At 38.2% G+C, this 19,053-nt stretch overlaps 1 protein-coding gene across 2 annotated transcripts in view; it reads left to right on the plus strand.

Moving 5' to 3' along the window:
• The first annotated feature begins 1,136 nt into the window (after positions 1 to 1,136).
• LOC123513225 (E3 ubiquitin-protein ligase hyd-like) overlaps positions 1,137 to 19,053 on the plus strand; it is a 51,024-nt gene continuing 33,107 nt past the window's right edge. The window contains exons 1-19 of one of the 2 annotated variants that reach the window (XM_045270294.1): positions 1,137 to 1,313; positions 6,426 to 6,626; positions 6,830 to 7,070; positions 7,354 to 7,571; positions 9,817 to 9,995; positions 10,255 to 10,460; positions 10,607 to 10,792; positions 10,924 to 11,100; positions 12,443 to 12,561; positions 12,719 to 12,874; positions 13,146 to 13,342; positions 13,478 to 13,641; positions 13,782 to 13,962; positions 14,317 to 14,471; positions 14,596 to 14,875; positions 14,997 to 15,939; positions 16,183 to 16,459; positions 16,750 to 16,905; positions 17,145 to 17,270. In XM_045270294.1, coding sequence (XP_045126229.1) covers positions 1,252 to 1,313; positions 6,426 to 6,626; positions 6,830 to 7,070; positions 7,354 to 7,571; positions 9,817 to 9,995; positions 10,255 to 10,460; positions 10,607 to 10,792; positions 10,924 to 11,100; positions 12,443 to 12,561; positions 12,719 to 12,874; positions 13,146 to 13,342; positions 13,478 to 13,641; positions 13,782 to 13,962; positions 14,317 to 14,471; positions 14,596 to 14,875; positions 14,997 to 15,939; positions 16,183 to 16,459; positions 16,750 to 16,905; positions 17,145 to 17,270 — 4,224 coding nt within the window. In that variant the 5' untranslated portion in view covers positions 1,137 to 1,251. The remainder of the gene's footprint in view (positions 1,314 to 6,425; positions 6,627 to 6,829; positions 7,071 to 7,353; positions 7,572 to 9,816; positions 9,996 to 10,254; positions 10,461 to 10,606; positions 10,793 to 10,923; positions 11,101 to 12,442; positions 12,562 to 12,718; positions 12,875 to 13,145; positions 13,343 to 13,477; positions 13,642 to 13,781; positions 13,963 to 14,316; positions 14,472 to 14,595; positions 14,876 to 14,996; positions 15,940 to 16,182; positions 16,460 to 16,749; positions 16,906 to 17,144; positions 17,271 to 19,053) is intronic. The other variant, XM_045270293.1, reaches the window with a different exon arrangement.

Consider the following 19,053-nt stretch of genomic DNA (forward strand, 5'->3'; position numbering starts at 1 on the left):
GCGGAACAGTAAGTTTTGGTATGGTCACAATGAACGGATAGGCAAAAGTGTTAAAAGGATGATAAAAAACTGAAAACATTTTGAGAACAGTCGGCACAGAGGACTCCTTCTACAAGCGTTTCTTCCTCACTGCACGTGTGGCTGCCGGGAGTGCCCGGGCTGGTGACAGGGGTACCTTCAAGGGAAGAAAACAAAATTAATGAATACGTATAATAGTTATAAAAAAAAAAAAAAAAATATATATATATATATATATATATATATATATATATATATATATATATATATATATATATATATATATATATCAAAATGGGAAACGCCAACAGAAGAAGAAGAAGATACTGAATACAATAGAGGAAAGCCGTTTTTTTTTGTGCATTACTATTTGTACAAAACGTATTTCTCTGATATTCAGCTACTTACAGTGTAAGCCGGTGGCACAATATGTGTCCACAATTCCTCATACGTTTATCCAATTATAAATTTTGTTCCTCTACCAGGCACTGGTGCAGTGGAGACCTCCACCTTATGCTTCACTAGTGGTTCAGTAATTTGCAAGGTGTGGGACGAGTACTCGTGGCGAGATCCGAGCAGACGACTGCGATACGATAATGTAGCAGGAATATTTTTTTATTATAAATATGTGCCATTTTGCTTGATTCTGCCGTCTGAATAAAGTATATGCTAAATATCTTTACTTATACAGCTTACATATGAGGTTAATACGTTAAGAAATCTGTGCTATAAAACATTTTCAGTATAGTAGTTTGCTATAAATATATTTATTCTAGCAGTCTCTGCTAAACTGGCAGCATTGCAGACGAACCCTTTAATTAATTCAGTGGCAGCGCCATCTGTAATCATTGTTGTAATATCCATTACATACACATGAAATAAAAATAAACGTAATTACTTACAATGGTTCACATGTAAAAGAAGGAGAAATATAGGCGAAAAATCGAGTACACGAATTTATTCATGAGTAGCGTTATTTGTAAACATAACAATATCCGTCATCATAGCTTGATAAAACATTACCTAAATTATTCATAATACTTTAATAACTAATATTAAGTCCATATAAGCGGATTATTTAGTTTATGATTTTAAATACATTCCTGAGAAAAAGCTGGGGGAGTCTTGGGAGAACATGGCGGCTGAGGGTTGAGTCGAGGCTAACCCTGCCGATGTTTTGATCGTGTTTACTGTCTCCTGCTCTCACTTCTTGGACCAACTTGTGAATACGTGATGACGTCGTTACACTGTGTTATCCACCCCCTGCCGGGTAACGAGGACCAGCTAAATGAAAGGTAGGCAAGGGAAAACATGGTGTCCGGACTCAGCCTTTGGTGTTCCCAGATGTGACCCGCATGTTTTGATCGCCATCTTTTGCTGCTTCCTTGATACTCACACCCACCTTGTTGCTCCTTGGACACTCGCTAGATTCTCATGACCAATTATTCTATGATAAATCCCTGGAGGAGACAGGAATAAGGGAGATGAAGCAGCGTGCCCCGTGCTAACTCAGTCCAGACGTGATTCACTAGCGGGACCTTCTGGCAATGTAATGTAGAAGCCACATGTGTTGGAGTTATTAAGAGCGAAGGGTTAAGTGTAAGGAGTCATCACTAAATCAAGGCACACGTGGGTAGGGTGCTGGTGCAGCTCACAGGGGCTTATCTGATGTATTGCGATGCTGGGCACCTCACCCCGCCTGGTGCTGGCAAGCCATTCCCAGCATTGTTCACCACCACAGGAAATTGTTAGTTATATCTTTCACACAGGCCGTTGTATATCAGACCCCAGAATCTCATGCCATTAATATCCATGGCATTTTTTTTCTTTTTGTGTTGTTCGCCTACGAGTATTTTTGTATAGGTCGTCTGAGCCTGTGATTTGCTGATTAATCTGAGCTGGCAAATTTTTTGTTAAACTGCATCCAGCTATTTCCAAGGCCCAGTGAAATTTGAAGTAAAAACTGGCATTATGCAGGTAAAGGAAGTAATTCGCAGAAAGTCATGTTAGATTTGGTAAGGAACTGTGTGGGCATTATGGTTGCTTGGTGGCCAAGTCGAATTAAAGGCTGGTGTTCTCTTACTAGATTACATTGGATAAGTTTAGGTTGGTTATTTCAGGATATTCATTAGAGTTACTCAGCTAAGAAAGGACCCAGAACAACAGTTCCTTTATTTCTCTCTCTCTCTCTCTCTCTCTCTCTCTCTCTCTCTCTCTCTCTCTCTCTCTCTCTCTCTCTGTATTCCTTATGTATCCAAGGGTGAAAGATACACAATGTAAAGGATCAGATTATATAGAAATAAAGTAAAGCCAACACTACATCTAGGACAGGACAGTTCCCTGCACACATGACTGGTCAGGTCTGGGTGTTAGACCATCAGCCAGCAGGGTGGATGGGATGAAATATGATGCAGGACAGTGGCCCAGCCAGTAAAACTCTTGGTCACACTATGTTGCAGTCAGTCACTGAGGCAGAGAAGCATGAGTAGCTGGTTGAGACAATGGGCCAAGTACCAACCGTTGTGAAATGGAGTAAAAAAAATATTCTACTCTATAATTACCCCCTATATCTTAGAAATAATCAGAGCTGGGCGCGTTACTGGATATCGGGTGGTGCGGTATACATATATATATATATATATATATATATATATATATATATATATATATATATATATATATATATATATATATATATATATATATATATATATATATATATAAAATTTGGCCTGTCTTACTTGTTTTTGGCATTTTCTAGTTACAAGAACCTGGCAACTCTGCTGCTACTCTCTCTCTCTCTCTCTCTCTCTCTCTCTCTCTCTCTCTCTCTCTCTCTCTCTCTCTCTCTCTCTCTCTCTCTAATAGGCACAGATGTCATAAAAATCAAGAATAAGAAAGTAAATACACCCCTCCCATAGACCCAAACGGAGGAGGGAGAGAATAGTGGGGATGGGGGGGAGAGTGGACAACCTACGCCACAGCAGCAGCAGCGACTCTCACTGTTACCATGTAAAAGGAAAATTTTGCCAATCTTTTAGAGTTGAAGACAATCCCGAGAGAGAGAGGGAGAGTAGCTTGCTTAGACCTGAATGAGTGACGTCACTTAGTGGCGGGAAAACATGCCTGGTAGCACAGACTGTCAGAAACTGTCAAAAGTAATGCTACGGAGTGTGAACTGCTAGTTGTTTTTATTCATTTATTTTTTATTTCCCCCCCTCCCCTCCTTGAAAATTTCAGGTGCAGAGGTACGGAGTCAGAATTTTGCCTTTCTGCACATGTCTCAGGTGCGGAGGTATGGACTTAAAATTTTGCCTTTCCGTACCTGTTACTTCCGCACTTTTGAAAATTTTTACGCACTTTGGACCTCACACCTCGTTTGGTGGTACAGAGGAGCGGACCGAGGTACGGAAGTGCCCAGCTCTGTAAATAATGTTACACTACTATGGTCAATGAACATTAGCTTCACACACAATAGAGGTACAATCACATGAATGTTATTTCTAAGATATAGGGGAAATTATTGAATATAATGTATTTTCAACTCCAGAACATTGAGCGCACACAGACCAGTCACGAGACTAACTGGCTGTGATGTCAAAACAGGTTAGAAAAACATTATGGTACCACTGGAAGTGTGAGACTATGATTTATAAATTTAGAAAATAATTGCACTGGCAAAAAACATTAATAATGCATTAGCATTATATTAGTAGCGCACCAAATCACATTTAAAGCCATAGGCAGCAGGAAGATGAAGGGTTGGCAGGAGGCAACAGGAATAACCAGACACAGAGTAGTAGAATTAGTATACTACAGAAGGTACAATATTGAGGCATATAAAGGGATCAATCATTTGCTTTGGGGCTTAACCCATTAAGTGTTACACCAGTTTACATATAGGGTACCCCCAGAAGTTACTCTTTTATTTTTTTATTTATTTATTTATTTTTTTTTTATGTATTTGTTTATTTTTTCAAACAACCCAAAATCAACCAAGAAACATTGAAAACATTTAAAGAGATCAGTGTGTCATTTTTAAATCACTGTGCTAAGCTGCCAGACCAGGACTTCCCCACCCTCGCTGTTGCCACATTTGCTCCCTTCGCTTCTGATGCTTTTCATACACTGTCTTTCAGCATATTTTACATGCAACCATTAGTTTATTCTATAAAACTGTATACAGTAAGCCCCCCCATTTAGCAATCCTATTAGTCTGCCGAAACCATCGCTAAATTGGAATTTCGCCAAATTTGAATACCACTTTAAATAGGGAAAAATACCAATCAGTCTTTCGTCTGCCCAAAGTACCTATTTCGAGTCCCCATTTACAGCTGCAACATCGCCACCTTCACGAGAATCAGCACCCCGAACCACTAGTGGAGGTCATGGTGATAGCAAAACTCGCTAAACAGCAAGGATGGGAGCACAAAAAATGAGTTCACACGCTGGATTAACACACACAATAGCTCAAGTGTTGAGCAGGAATGCCGGAGGCACTGTGGGGCTGACGTCACGGCCAAACAGACACGTGATTGGCTCAGAGCGAGCGGGAGGTGGGACAGTGTAGCGCGGTACATTCGCTAAATATGAGAGAAAATCGCTAAACTTGAGGGCTTGGCCTTTTTCCAGACAGTCGCTAAATAAGGGTTTCGCTAAGCTGGATTTCGCTAAATTCTGTAGCTTACTGTACATAAACTGAATAAACTAATTTTCAAAATAAAATCATACATATAACAAACCCCGTATTAGTTACTATGTGTAAGAAATGGTGTCATCAACGATGCTCATGACTGAGGAATCTGAGAAGGGCACAGAACTTCGTATGCCCAAGATGTGTGCGGGAGGAGGATGGTGGGGGTGGTGGTGGCAGTGGTGGTTGATGACAAGGATATCAGGGTGGAGGTGTATTGAAGGAGGTACAACAGTGCTGCTACTTGGGAGATATGTTAGACTGGGAAGCAGGTGCAGAGAGAGCAATAAGGATGAGAGTAGCAATTACTTGTGGAAGATGGTGAGAAATTGCCAAGGTCTTGGTAAATCATAGCATAAAACTGAGGATTAGGGTAAGGGTATATGAAGTCTGTCAGATCTGCTCTTCTGTGAGGAGCAGAAACATGGGCACTGACAAAGACTGACAGATATTCTACTTCATTGTAACCGCAAGATGCTGAGATACATGGCAGGAATGAGGTGGCAAGATGGAAGGTTCAGTAGTGAGGTAGCAGAGATGTATGGAGTTAAAGACCTCTGTTGAGCTGAGGAAGAGAAGACTGAGATGGTTTGGACACGTTAGTAGGGCAGCAGGAGGGGAATTGAGCAAGGTAGAGGAGGTGAGGGTGAGAGGCCAATGGCCAGTGGGAAGGCCAAAGAAAGATGGAAGGAATGTATTTACCTATTTGTGTATTACAGGGCCCGAGCTAAGCTCTCTGTGTCCTGTCTCCTTATCTACTCCTGTCATATCTCTCTTTCATCTGATTGACACACACCGCCATGACTGTGTGACGGAGGATATGAATTTGTTGAGAATAGAAGTACATGTAGCACAAGATCGCCAATTGTGGAAAGCAGTCATCACCCGTCAAACCCCATCCTAAATAAACAAAAATGATGATTATGATTATGATGATATAACATAGATTGACCTTTTTAACAATCTCATGTTGAACTTGCTTACATTATTTCTACACTAGTTTTTTTTCCTTGTACCACTTCTATTTACATATATCAAGTTGTGTAGTGTTCATGGTTCTTAGAATTATACTAGAGTGATTGTCTTCAAAACAGGGCTAGGTATATCTAGAGAGTGGCAGCGTCTACTCGCCATAACTGTATGGACAGCTCTGGCAGCTGGAGAGTATCTAAAAATCTTGCACCTTCTAGGAAAACATGCCAGACACTCCCAGAAAATTCACTTCTGCCTATACAAAACAAATAATTAGCGCAAAAACTGTAAATTTGTAAAATGTTGTGTTGAGATACATTTATTAGTTAGTTGTAATGTAAGCATTTTTCTTTTATATCTGACAAGGAGCAAAAAATGGAGATACCACAAGGCAGGAGTTGCATTTTCAATATTTTGTTTGTTTGACAGTCACCTCTGGCATGATGCTTCCTTTGTATCATATTTAATTCTTTTTTTTACACAAGTTAGTACCTGTAATATAGCTGTGCTTTAAATTTTGATTCAAAATTAGAAGAGAAACTTTATTTTTTGTAGGTATTTGTCTTATATCATATGTATTATAAGATTTTTTGTCTTTTAATTTTTTTCTCAAATGCTACCTAGTGTTTGAGAAATAATCTATTGTAAAAAAAAGGTAATGAAGTAATGATTATGCCTGTTTGCACTTCTATGCATGTTCAGTATGGACCCTAAAGATTACATTTCATCATTATTTTTTCAGGCTGAGAGAATTGGGCCTTCGGCTCAATTGGTCAGGGGGTGTTGGAGTGAGTGCAGTAGCAGGGTTGAGGGAGAATATCCGGCAGGTTGCTATTGGCCCCTCACACATTGCAGTGCTCACTGAAGAAGGTCGTGTGGCCCGATTGGTATTTTCAATCAATACCGATGCTCTTGATCTGAACAAGGGTGATCAAAAGCAGGGGTGAGAATACTATACATTCTTGTTTTATTTTGTCATTGCATTATTATAAGGAAAGATGTTTGCATTTAAAAATGCCAATTTCTATTTTATGATTACATATTACTAATCTCATTTGTTTAGTGTTAGTGCATATCTGTTGAATGTAATTGTCAGTGCCTCTGTTCATACAATTATTGACAGTTTATAAAATTTTATAATGACAGCAACTGCAACAAGGGGAGCACTCAGAGTAGCACCAAGCTAACAGCACGCATGTCCACTGGAGGACGGCGGATTGTTCGCACCACATCTGGCTCTGGAGGTGTGAGGGGACGGGGAGCTGGAGTAATAATGGGGTCATCTCGCCCCATGTTGCCAGCCCAATATGTCCCTGAAGAACTTATCTCCCAGGCACAAGTTGTACTGCAGGGAAGAAGCCGCAACCTTATCATCAGAGAGCTTCAGGTAAAGGGAATTTGCACCTAGCTGTCAGAATGAATAAATATCTACAAAAACATATAATTATTTAACAGTGTCATAATGATGATTCATTTCTCGCATCTGAGTAAAATGTAAATATTTGCATATGTAATTTTTTTCATAATGTGAAGTGTAGTTTTTTCACCTTTTGATATATTTCCATGGTATGTGGTGATCAAATTAGTTGCAGATTCATCGTTCTTTTTTTAATGAGGAAACTACAATGAGAGGTCTACAATAATTCTTCAAATTTGCTTCCACCAAATAGAGAACCAACCTTGATGTGAATCTGGCTGTAAACAACCTTCTGTCACGAGATGACGAGGATGTAGAGGAACCAGAAGAGAGTGGTGATTCATATGTGCCAGAAGACCTCATCTCCCTTTTAGATGCTGGAATATCTGTGGCTGCTGACCATCCCTCTGTGATAATAGATGCTGATGCCATGTTTTCTGATGACATGTTTGGGTACTCCTCAGTGCGCAGGTGAGCCAAACTGAAAGGGAAAGGATCATGTGATGCCAGACAGTCATCTAGATTGTCTGTAAAGAAGGATGCAATAATTTGCATCTACTGTGGTGTAAGATTGATTTCTGAGCTTGTGACTTGAAAATTGTGAGGCTTATAACTATGTACAGTAAGTCCTCGTTATACGGTAGTTCTTTATCCGGTAGATTCAGTTACGGTATTTGGAAATTACTACCCTCGATTCGATATACGGTAAGAAAAATTCACAGATAACGGGCCTAGTGCGGGAGAGCAGTCACAGTACTGACTTTAACTTGACCAGCCTTCGAGCCTGTTATCTCTTCCCCTCCCCCGTTTTTTTTTTTTTTTAACTTCATTACGTATTACTTACATGCATTACTAATTAGATGAATAAATGGAATAGTAAAGGGTCTACTGTAAGCAGAAATATATTCATAATAATTATGGCAAACAGTAGTCATAATACAAAGAAAAATTAAGTTTACACCATTCATAATGTTAGCATAAATATTCAATATTAAATATAATCCACTTAATCATAACATAAACAACAAAGGAAAACAGGTATTATAGTCCTAGTGAAAAAATAAACTACATATCATTCATGTGGTCAGTTTAATTAGCTTTCTGTTTTGACCTTTGCAAGACTTGTGTTTTTTTCTTATTTGTCTTAATGTTATTATTTAGATTCCTAATTCTAAAGTACACAGATATTTTGGCAAAAAATTATATGATATCATCAGTGAAAACAAGTTGGGGCTGAAACTGAAGTAGGCTTATACCTAAATAACACTGATAATGCTTTTGCTTCACAGGTAGGCTATACAGCACTATAAGCAGTACAGAGGCATACAATAATCATTTAGAAAATTCATCAATTTAACCTACCTTGAGGTAAATTAAAGGATGGAACTGCAGTATCTGTCAGTGGCCTGTAACTCTTGGGTGTCTCAGTGCCTACGAGGTGATGCTTTAAATCATCCTTGTAGTCAAAACTTGTAAAATGCATGGAACTGTCTACATTGAACACATCACCTCGAGAACAAGCTTGAATCCACTGCTGTCTGCGATTTTTTTCCTTGGGAAACTTGAAATACTTAATGCCTAAACCTGCTGTTTTTCTTTTCATGTTATTGTATCCAAACACTGAGCATATGTACGGCATGTTTAGTTGTTTACAGCACTGTGTAGAGTTTGACGAACACTCCAGCTAACCCAGTGTCAACAAGCAATATATAAACAACAGGAAATCTCAGGTGTCAGGCCAAAATGCCCGAACGTCCCACCAAAAGTCAGCTGTCAGTGAGCACCGAGCTGGGGTGGTGTGGGAAGTGTGACGTGGATGACGTCACAACAACAATCAGTCTCTTCCCGCTTTTCCCATTGAACACAAGTGAAATCCTTGTGTGTGTTTTTTATGAGTATTATCATGACGCACAGTGACGCTTCCATAATGGACCCAAAATATTGATTTTTTATTTATTTATTTTATATATATATATATATATATATATATATATATATATATATATATATATATATATATATATATATATATATATATATATATATATATATATATATATATATATATATATATATATATATATATATATATATATATATATATATATATATATATATATATATATATATATATATATATATATATATATATATATATATATATATATATATATATATATATATATATATATATATATATATATATATATATATATATATATATATATATATATATATATATATATATATATATATATATATATATATATATATATATATATATATATATATATATATATATATATATATATATATATATATATATATATATATATATATATATATATATATATATATATATATATATATATATATATATATATATATATATATATATATATATATATATATATATATATATATTTATATATATTTATATATTTATATATATGACTGTTTTCATGCATTTTCATTTTTTTAGGGGTGATTTTTGACGTGCTGGAACACATTCCCTATTATTACATGTTATAATGGGTTGGGTATATGGTAATTTTGATTTGCAGTAAGGTTTTCAGGAATGCATATGTACCATATAATGAGGACTTACTGTACTTTTCCATTGCATCTTGGTAAGTTTTAAATTGTTTGTATACTGATTTTTGAAACTTATGTTTGTCTTACCTTTGAGTAACAAAACAAAATGCCTTATTTTCAGTCGATCTGGAGGGAGCCGGGGACGGGCAGGAGAGCGTGACCGTGAAGGCTCTGCTGGCTCCACTGCCTCAGAGCACCGGGCCGACAGAGAGCTGAGGTGGAGGGACCGCCATTATTCAGGGCCCCGCAAGTGGCTCTCAAATGCGCTGCTTTCAGTTCGAGTAGCACAACCCCACTCAGGTATGCAATGTGGATTCAAATATTTTTAGTAACTTTGGCTTTGGTCATGTAAAAATCTAAATAAAGTTTTACCTCTAACTTCTTTTATTCTGTATTTCTGTAATTTGAAGTTAAACTGAAGAGCATTAATTTAATTTGGTAATGTTTTTAACCCTACTTGCTTGATTTTTACTCTGCACTTTGAATGAAGAAGTTTAGAATATTATGTTGATTGAAACTGATAATCATGACAATGTGTATTTTTTAAAATTCCAAACAGAAACAGGAAAGAAGAAGGATTCACTTCTACCAGATGCTATTGATGTGGCTGACAACCTGCAGTACTGGCCAGAGAGGCAAGGCAATCTTAGTGCTCTGCGGTTCTCGCACATTGCTGCCCTTCATTCTGAGCTGGTGGCTGTGTCAACAACAGGACAGCTTTACCAGTGGCGCTGGGCTGATAAAGATCCTTATGTCCATCCAGAGGTAGATCAGTTATCTTTATGTCTTATGTATCTATTGTTTTCTGCTGTAAATCATTCATTATTCACAGTGATACAAAAAAAATTTTAATATTTTATTTTATTTATTTTTTTATTAATGTGTTGTCTTTTATCCCTATATGAAAATAGCTGTCAAATGTACACCATCCCAAGGCTGTTCCATTGGGATTGTTAGGAGAGAGAGTGGTGGCTATCAGTGCTGCAGGAGTGAGGTGCAGTGTGGCTACAGAATCTGGCAGAGTTGCAACCTGGCTGGATGAGACTCTAGCTGATGTGGCCACCAAACTAGAGCAACCAGCACAGTCATTCCCAGAAGTGAGTAAACTCCTTAGAAATTATGTTACCATCATTTCTATGCATTCTTAGTGATCTTAAATATTACCATTACCTACCTTTACCTGACATAACTTCGTCATAACTTATTTTCACTTATTTGTTTCCAACAGTTGCAGAATGAGCGCATATTGTCCCTCCATACATGTCAGCTGTATACCTGTGCCTGGTGTGAGTCTGGTTCTCTCTTCTGGTGGGGTGTCTTGCCCTTCAATCAGCGAAAGAAACTCTGGGAAAAGTTTCGCAGTAAGAGTCGCAAGCAACGCTCAGAGATCACAGAAGGAGTTCAGGTTAGTTTTGATTTTTTTCACTTTCCAAGTTTTCTGAAAAATTATATGAGAACCAACAAGTCGGGCGTTGTGTGCAAAGCAGCTAAGTTATCAAGACAGTGCCCTGACTTGGAGTGCTGTCTTCATGCTGAATATCTAATGTGCATCATGCTGTGCTGTTATATATGTAGGGAGACGGTGGCATAGTGGATAAGGTGGTGAGCGTGGGATTGGGCAGACATCCACGTGTAGGTTCGAATCCCACCACATACTGCTTTGAAGCTATGCCATTTGTCGAGTGGTTTAACCTGTAAGAGGTCAGCATTGATTTACCTCCCCAATACTTGTCCAGGTTACCAAAAATTTTCTTTTCTTTTTTTATTCCATATAATTCAAAATGGGCATAGAAAAGTAAAAATAAGAGTTAAAGTTCAAAATCGCCATTTTTAGATGTCTTGCTGGATCTTTAAGTTTAGCACGCTCAGTGATGCTGCCAGATGTATGACTTCTGAACGAGTCTTTTTTTTTTTTTTTTTTTCGATATTTTTCTACTACAAGACATATGTATAATGGTTACATATTTATAAGTTAATCCATGTTTTATGAAATGGAAAATACAAAAAATATTTATAAATACTGTAAATATAATGTGAAAAATAATTTGCTAAATTGTAGCAGTTTACCACAAAATGTTGTTTATTAATTTTTCTTTCAGTATCTATTCTTCAAAACAAGGCTCGATGCATCACACTCATGACAGTAATACTGAGTGTTGCTCTGTTTTTTTGGTCACGTCAAGGTGGGGTGGCAGGGAGGGGTGGGGGAAGGGGGTGACTAACCCATGTCAGAATGGCGGGAAGCTGTGCTGATATATGCTAGATACTTCAAAGAACATAAATACTGAAGCTGGAGGGAATTTCAAATGCATAGAAAGCAAGAAAGGGGCTAACGTACTTGTACGTAATTGACCACAGATAGTAAGCAGACTCACGTACATGTACGTGGTTGACTTTTACGAGTTAAAGTTACCTACATGTCACCATGATACCCAGGTTCTAGGTGGTTACACCAAAGATGCACTTGGGTGGTAATATGGGCCCTATAAATAAAATTGCCTGCACCACTAATAGGCGTAAGCTTAACAGCACTTCCCACATATACTCTTCAAGTATGCCTATAGATGTATACACCATAACAAAAAAAAAAAAAAAAAAAAAAAAAAAAAAAAAAAAAAGAAATAAATAAATGATAATAATAATAATAAATAAATAAATAAAAAAAAAAAAAAAATGAAGCAGCCATTCGTGGTACTGGATTGAAACTATGAGTTTTGTAATCAGACACTTTTTCCACTTAATTTCAGGTTGGCATGCGATCATCACCCATGTACCACCCAGGTGCCCTTGCCTTCTCCACCTCAGGTGGTGTCCCTAAAATTGGACAGTTAATTAATGCTGCCTGGAATCTTAGTGACACCTGCAGGTTTGTGCCTTTGTAGCATTGTTGTATGGTTGTTTTGCAATACAGTGATAGTAATCCTTAAAGTGTTTGCCATTATAGCGCAAATATTGTTATTTTTATTTTTTGTTGCTGTATCTTATTGGACAATTCATGTATTTTTAAATGGTCTTCTCTTAAGGTTCAAGATTCTTCCTCCTGGAGGAGTGATGAGTGGGTCCAGCAGTGGAGGGGGAGGCAGCAGTGGTGGTGGTGGTGGTGGGAGCAGCTCCTCCAGTTCCAGCAGCAGTTCATCATCAGGTTTTCAGTCTAACAGTGGCAGTTCCTCATCTCAGTGGTAAGAAAAAATTTGTCTTATTATGATAATACCACTGTTCTCTGTATTACAAGGTTTCACATCTCACAAGTAATTACCATGAATCATTTGTGTAGGGCAGCACCAATTTTCCAGTTACATTTACCAAGACTCTTTTTATCAGGGTTAAGAAAATGGAAGTGGGTTTGGGAATGCACAGTGCTTCCATCCTATATTGGATTGCCGACCTGGTGTATAGATTGACTTCTCATTAGAATCATCAGTGAATGATTTTTTCTTTTCTTCACTACAGTGTATCTAATAGTGGAGGGGGTGGGAGCAGTGGCAGCACCAGTGGGAGCAGTGGGAGTGGAGAGAAGAAAAGTTTGTCATCTGAGGTTTTGGGGTCAGCAGCCAAGGCCCTGAAATGTGGAGACAGTAAAGAAACCTCTGACAAGCTGGACATGCCTCCACCACCGTCTCCAGCATCCAGCACCTGCTCAGATACAGGTTAGCAATAGCAAATTGATTTGTAGTGCAGTCCAAATATATCCTGATGTGGTGTTAATTCACAAGACTCATGTATATTTATATATTTAGAATTGATTTATAATTTGTTTCACGTGTTGTATAATTCCCTGAAAGGTTCCATCACGTCCCCTGCTTCTTACAAGCGGGGCAAGCGTCCTGCTCCTCGCGATGAAATGGAACGGTTTGATGAGGAAGAGTGGCCACTGCGAGATGTCATCTTTGTTGAAGATACAAGGCCAGTGCCAATAGGAGAAGTCCTGGCTGTTGATGGAAATCAGGTATAGTATAGTTATTAAAAGTAGTAATAGCAATATTATTGTCAGCATTATTATTATTACTAATGATATAGTCACTCCTTGAGAAGAGAAGAGATGAGTGTTCTATTAGTTGGTACAAATGCAGTTTACTTTCATTGCAGGTTGTAGTTGTTCCTCAGACAAAAGAAGGCAAAGGTAACCTGCGAGTGATCCACCGTGACCAGCTGCAGGTGATCCGTGCAGGAGGCAACCCTCGCGTGCCTGACTGTTATCAAAAGACTCCCAAGAGGATTCCTATTTCAGAGCAAGGACAGATCCTCACTGTGGCTGTGGATAGTAGAGGTAATGCTTTATTTTCCCAAATACATGACATTGAGGTTACAATTTGGAATTTCTTGTCATTTTGTTTGTATGTTGATACTTATTTATTCATTTTTATTATTATTATTATTTTATTTATTTATTTATTATTATTATTATTATTTTTTTTTTTTTTATTTATTTATTTATTTTTTTTTTTTTTGTGTTCATTTTTCTTGTTTAGATTTTCACCATCCAGTATTGATGAGGAATTGGTATCATTAGCTTCTGGTTCTAATAAAGTGCTGGCTTTATCAGTGCATTAAAGGATTTCTAATAGATTCTTTCAAAATAATCTCTTAATTTATCTTGAGAACATAATTTCCTTCCCTGCAGGAATACACGCCATTGTGAAGAATGGTAGCCGCCTGACTTATGCCATATACAATTTGAGTTCAGGCAAGGCAGAGCAAGAATGTATGTTTCCCACTGACAGTACAGCATTTATGGGTTCAGAACCTTCGGGTATCTCGCTCACTATAACTGGTGAGGTAAGCATCAATAGGGCATTTATAATAGATATGTAATCTTGTGAGTATTTAATTTATTATATTTACCTATTGTTTTCCATTGTGTGGTTTGAGATTAAAAGTACATGCATATGTTTTTCTTCAGAGTGAAAATGTTGGTGTTCTGCGTGATGGGAACAGCACTATCTACCCCTTGAGTAAAGACTGTGTTGACTCTATCAAAGACCCTCACTGGCCAGATCTCCCTCCAGTGTCTTGTCTGGGGGTAGCCACACACTTCCTTCATGGAGCTGGTGCCCACCAGAAAAATCACGTGGCAATTCTTGTCCTTGCACTCAAAACTCAAACATTGATGCCTAAGATTCTTCGCTGTGATCCTGAGGGTGTGAGGCAGGTCTTGGCTCTTCTTGAGAATGATACTCCAGGTAAAAAGTCAACTTTTCATTGTACTGTTTTCATGAGATCTTGGGATTGAACTTCATTATGCCAGATTGCAATGAAATAAATTAAGAAATGCTTTTGATTAATGATATTCTTTCTTTTCAGATACCTTAACCAATCTTACTTCAGAGACAATAGTAGAAGAAAAGTGTGATGGTAATCGTAACATCCTCCATGCTTGCATATCCACCTGCTGTCCTGTTACTAGCAAGGAAAGTGAAGGAGAGTCTGTACTGGAAAAAGACCCCATTTTAGGCAGTTTTGCCTGGCCACCAAGCTCCTCTGATACTCTGAGTGACACTGCTAGTGGTGCTGGGCCCGATGATGATCTCATCACCCCTTCATCTTCCAAAACTGCACCTGGACCTAGTATGCCCACCATTGGAACCTCAGACCCAACAGAGCGGAAATCTTTCTCACTAACCATATTGCGAACCATTTGTGACAGTCCTTCATTGGCCCCACACTTAAGAAACTTACTGATTGCTAAAGATTCCAATGGCTTCACCCCATTCATGCTGGCAGTGTCTGGACGAGCTTATCAGGCAGCTCTTATACTGTTTGATGTGATTCACCGTGTTGCTCTTGAAAGTGCTCTGGATGCAGAGAGTGTGCGGCGAGCAGTCACACAAATGATATTTCCACGGGGAAGTAATCCTGATGACTCTCCACTCCATGTGTTGTGCTATAATGACACTTGCTCCTTTACTTGGACAGGGGCAGAACATATCAATCAAGACATATTTGAGTGCAGAACTTGTGGATTAGTAGGTTCCTTGTGCTGTTGTACAGAATGTGCAAGGGTTTGCCACAAAGGTCATGACTGTAAACTAAAGAAAACTTCACCAACAGCCTACTGTGATTGTTGGGAAAAGTGTAAATGTAAGGCACTTAAATCAGGGCACCAGACTGCAAGATTTGATCTCCTGTCCCGCTTGATAACAGAAACAGATCTTGTTAATATTGCAAATGGGCGTGGAGAAAACCTTCTCTTGTTCCTTGTACAAACAGTCGGACGGCAAGTGACAGAACAGAAGCAGTGGTCTAGGTAAATTATTACTAATTATTGCTATTAATGCAGATTACCATGGAAAAATTACTTTTACTTTTGATCATCACTTTTCAATATGCATGTCTGAAAACATGAATCTTTTGCTGTCCATATAATCCATAACAAGGTTGATTGATTTAGTCCTCTTATAAAAAATGAGTTTAATGTGCACTCTATTGTGTATTTTAATATTTTAAAGTAGTGTGTACGAATGTATAGCATTTCTTCTTTCCAATTCAGGAGTCGCTCTACATCGTCAGCCCGAAAGAACACCCTGTCTGAGGTGACCATGGAGGTTCCAGACCACGACCTTGAGCCTCCTAAGTTTAGTCGCCGAGCCTTAGAGCGCCTTTTGAATGACTGGGCAGCTGTGAGGGCCATGGTGATGACGGGTCACAAGGAAGAAGTTCCTCCATCCAATGCATCTACTGATGAAATCAACTTCATGCAGTATCAGGGCCATACTACTCATTTAGACAAGTTTACTTACTGTCTTCTCGTGAAGTTGGCAACTCAGGTAAGTCAAGCATTTGGCTGTTTTACTATTTTTTGCCTTATTATTTATTGTGTGGGTGCCTTTTTTTTTTTTTTTTTTTTTTTTTTTTTTTTGTGTGTGTGTGTGTGTGTGTGTGTGTGTGTGTGTGTGTGGTGGTATGTATCAGCTACCAGTAAAGACTGAAAAGGGTGGGTGAAAGATATCAAGGGAAAGAAAGCATTTTTATTCCTCTCACAGTTAATGGTGTTTTAATAAGAATTCTTTATTTTTAATATACAGCTCTTAATTAATTATTAATTTTTTCTTTCCAGGTGGAGCCCCGTAACCTCAAACTTAAGCAGCTTATAAACAGTGATGACGATGAACGCAAGATGATTGCAGACACCATGGTCACAGCCCTCATTAATACACTCATTAGAGAACTTCATAATGACAGTGTTCCAGGCCGGAAGCAAGAAGCAGAAAAGGTAAGAGTGATATAAACAGTGACATGAGGTGTACCTTGTGCATTAGTGGACTTGCTGTTACAGCTTGTAAATTGTTTTAATGCAGTTCCTCAATTCTTACAAGTGGCAATTGATTGAAGTTTGTTAGTTTTCAAAATAGTGAGGGGAAGCTATTTCATCAAATGTATATATCAGGTTTAGGAACTGCATTTTTTACATTTTTATTTTAATTTTCAAGCAATGACTTAATTGTCCCATAGGTTGTTCGAAGGTTCATAGCATCGGTTGTGCGCATCTTTGTTATCTTGGCCATAGAGATGATTCCTAATGCTGGAAAGAAGAAACCAGGAAGTTCATATACACAACCACTGGCCAAGTGTATCAAGGTATGTAACTTATTCAGTATTTTATCATAATTTTTTTTAGTTAAACAATATGACGTATAAGTTGTAAAGATTGCCAAAGGAGAACAAAAAAATTTTCTCAGTGAATCCAGCTCATAGCAAGTGGTGTGGTTTGATAGTGGTGTTAGAATAATTTATGGAATACAGGTAACTCGATTTACGTGATAGATGCGTTCCAAGAGGCATCGCGTACATCAAAATTTGCGTAAAACGAACATGTAATTCTTATAAGAAACAATAGGTAATAGGGGGGATGCGGGATGTGGTCCCAAAAAATTTGTACAAAATACTCTATTTATTTGGCTAAATTAACATGTTTTTATTATTTACCATTCTAAATACAGGCAACCCCCGCTTAACGAAGATTCACACAATGAAATTTCGCTACAACGAAGGTTTCATTTTACTACCATCTGCTCATTTGACGAACACCAAACTCACTTTAATGAAGTTTTATCCAGGTAATTTTTTCCAAGTTTGGAAGCCCCGCCGTATCACACAAGCCGACAGGCTTTTGAATACACCATCGCCTCTCGTGGACGACACGCGCAGCACTCACTCCCTATGTTCAAAACAATAACAGCGTTAGCAGCAGCTCGTGTTCCCTTGCTAAACTTACCGCCAAAATGCCCTGCAATGTCGCCTAGCGTTGCTAAGAAGACCAGGAAGTCTCTTACTCTCGAAGTGAAGCTGGATATTATTCACAGATACGAGAGAGGCGAGAAAACCATAGCATTGCTCGCCACCATCTTGACTCCATCTACTGTCTCTACTATTTTCAAGTCAGCAAAGTCAGCAGACTCTATTAAGAAGGCTGGTGAGACCGTATCTTCTTTTCAAGCTAAGAGAACCACCTGAACTCGTGTCTCTACAATGGATAAAATGAAAAGCCTTGTGGAAATGTGGTACATAAGTTTTGTATGTGATACAATGATGTACCCTTTGTTTACATTTCACAGGTTGCCGGTTAGTGTCTTTCCCGTTTCACTCTCCCTCACTTCATAAATTTAAGATCATCAACATTATAAAGTTACGTGCATACAGTAATACTCCGCTTAACGAACAGGATAGGGGGTGTCAAAGCTGTTCGTAGAGCGAAAATTCGTTAAGCGGACGTAATTTTCCCATAGGAAATAATGGAAATAGGAGGGGATGCGTTCTGGGCTAGTCCCGAACATACCACATGGGTTAAAAAATATATATATATATATGTATATATACGTTTGTCAGCATATTGGACCACCGGTTTACCACTACTTTTATGATGTTATATGAGTCATTGGAAGTTAGAGGAGCTATATATTTCTGCCCGTAATCATGCCAAATCTATTCTCCAACTTACTAAAAACTCTTTCATCAATAGAAAATGTCAAAGTCTTTCCAATTCTAACTCCTCTCGAGATTTCTGGCATCTAGCCAATAATATCTCTAACAACTTTACTTCTTCGTCTTTCCCTCCTTTACTTCATCCAGATGGCTCTACAGCTGTCTCTTCTTTTTCTAAAGCTGAACTCTTCGCTCAAACCTTTGCTACCAACTCAACTTTGGATGATTCTGGGCATATTCCTCCTACTCCTCCACCCTCTGACTACTTCATCCCTAAAATTAAAATTCTTTATAAAGACGTTTTCCTGGCCCTCTCTGGCCTTGATTCTCGGAAGGCTTACGGTCCGGATGGAGTCCCTCCTGTTGTTCTCAAAAACTGTGCTTCGAACTCGCTCACTGCCTGGTCAAACTCTTTCATCTGTGTCTCTCTACTTCTATT

Source organism: Portunus trituberculatus, chromosome 35, assembly GCF_017591435.1.
Source record: "Portunus trituberculatus isolate SZX2019 chromosome 35, ASM1759143v1, whole genome shotgun sequence".
Taxonomy (NCBI): domain Eukaryota; kingdom Metazoa; phylum Arthropoda; class Malacostraca; order Decapoda; family Portunidae; genus Portunus; species Portunus trituberculatus.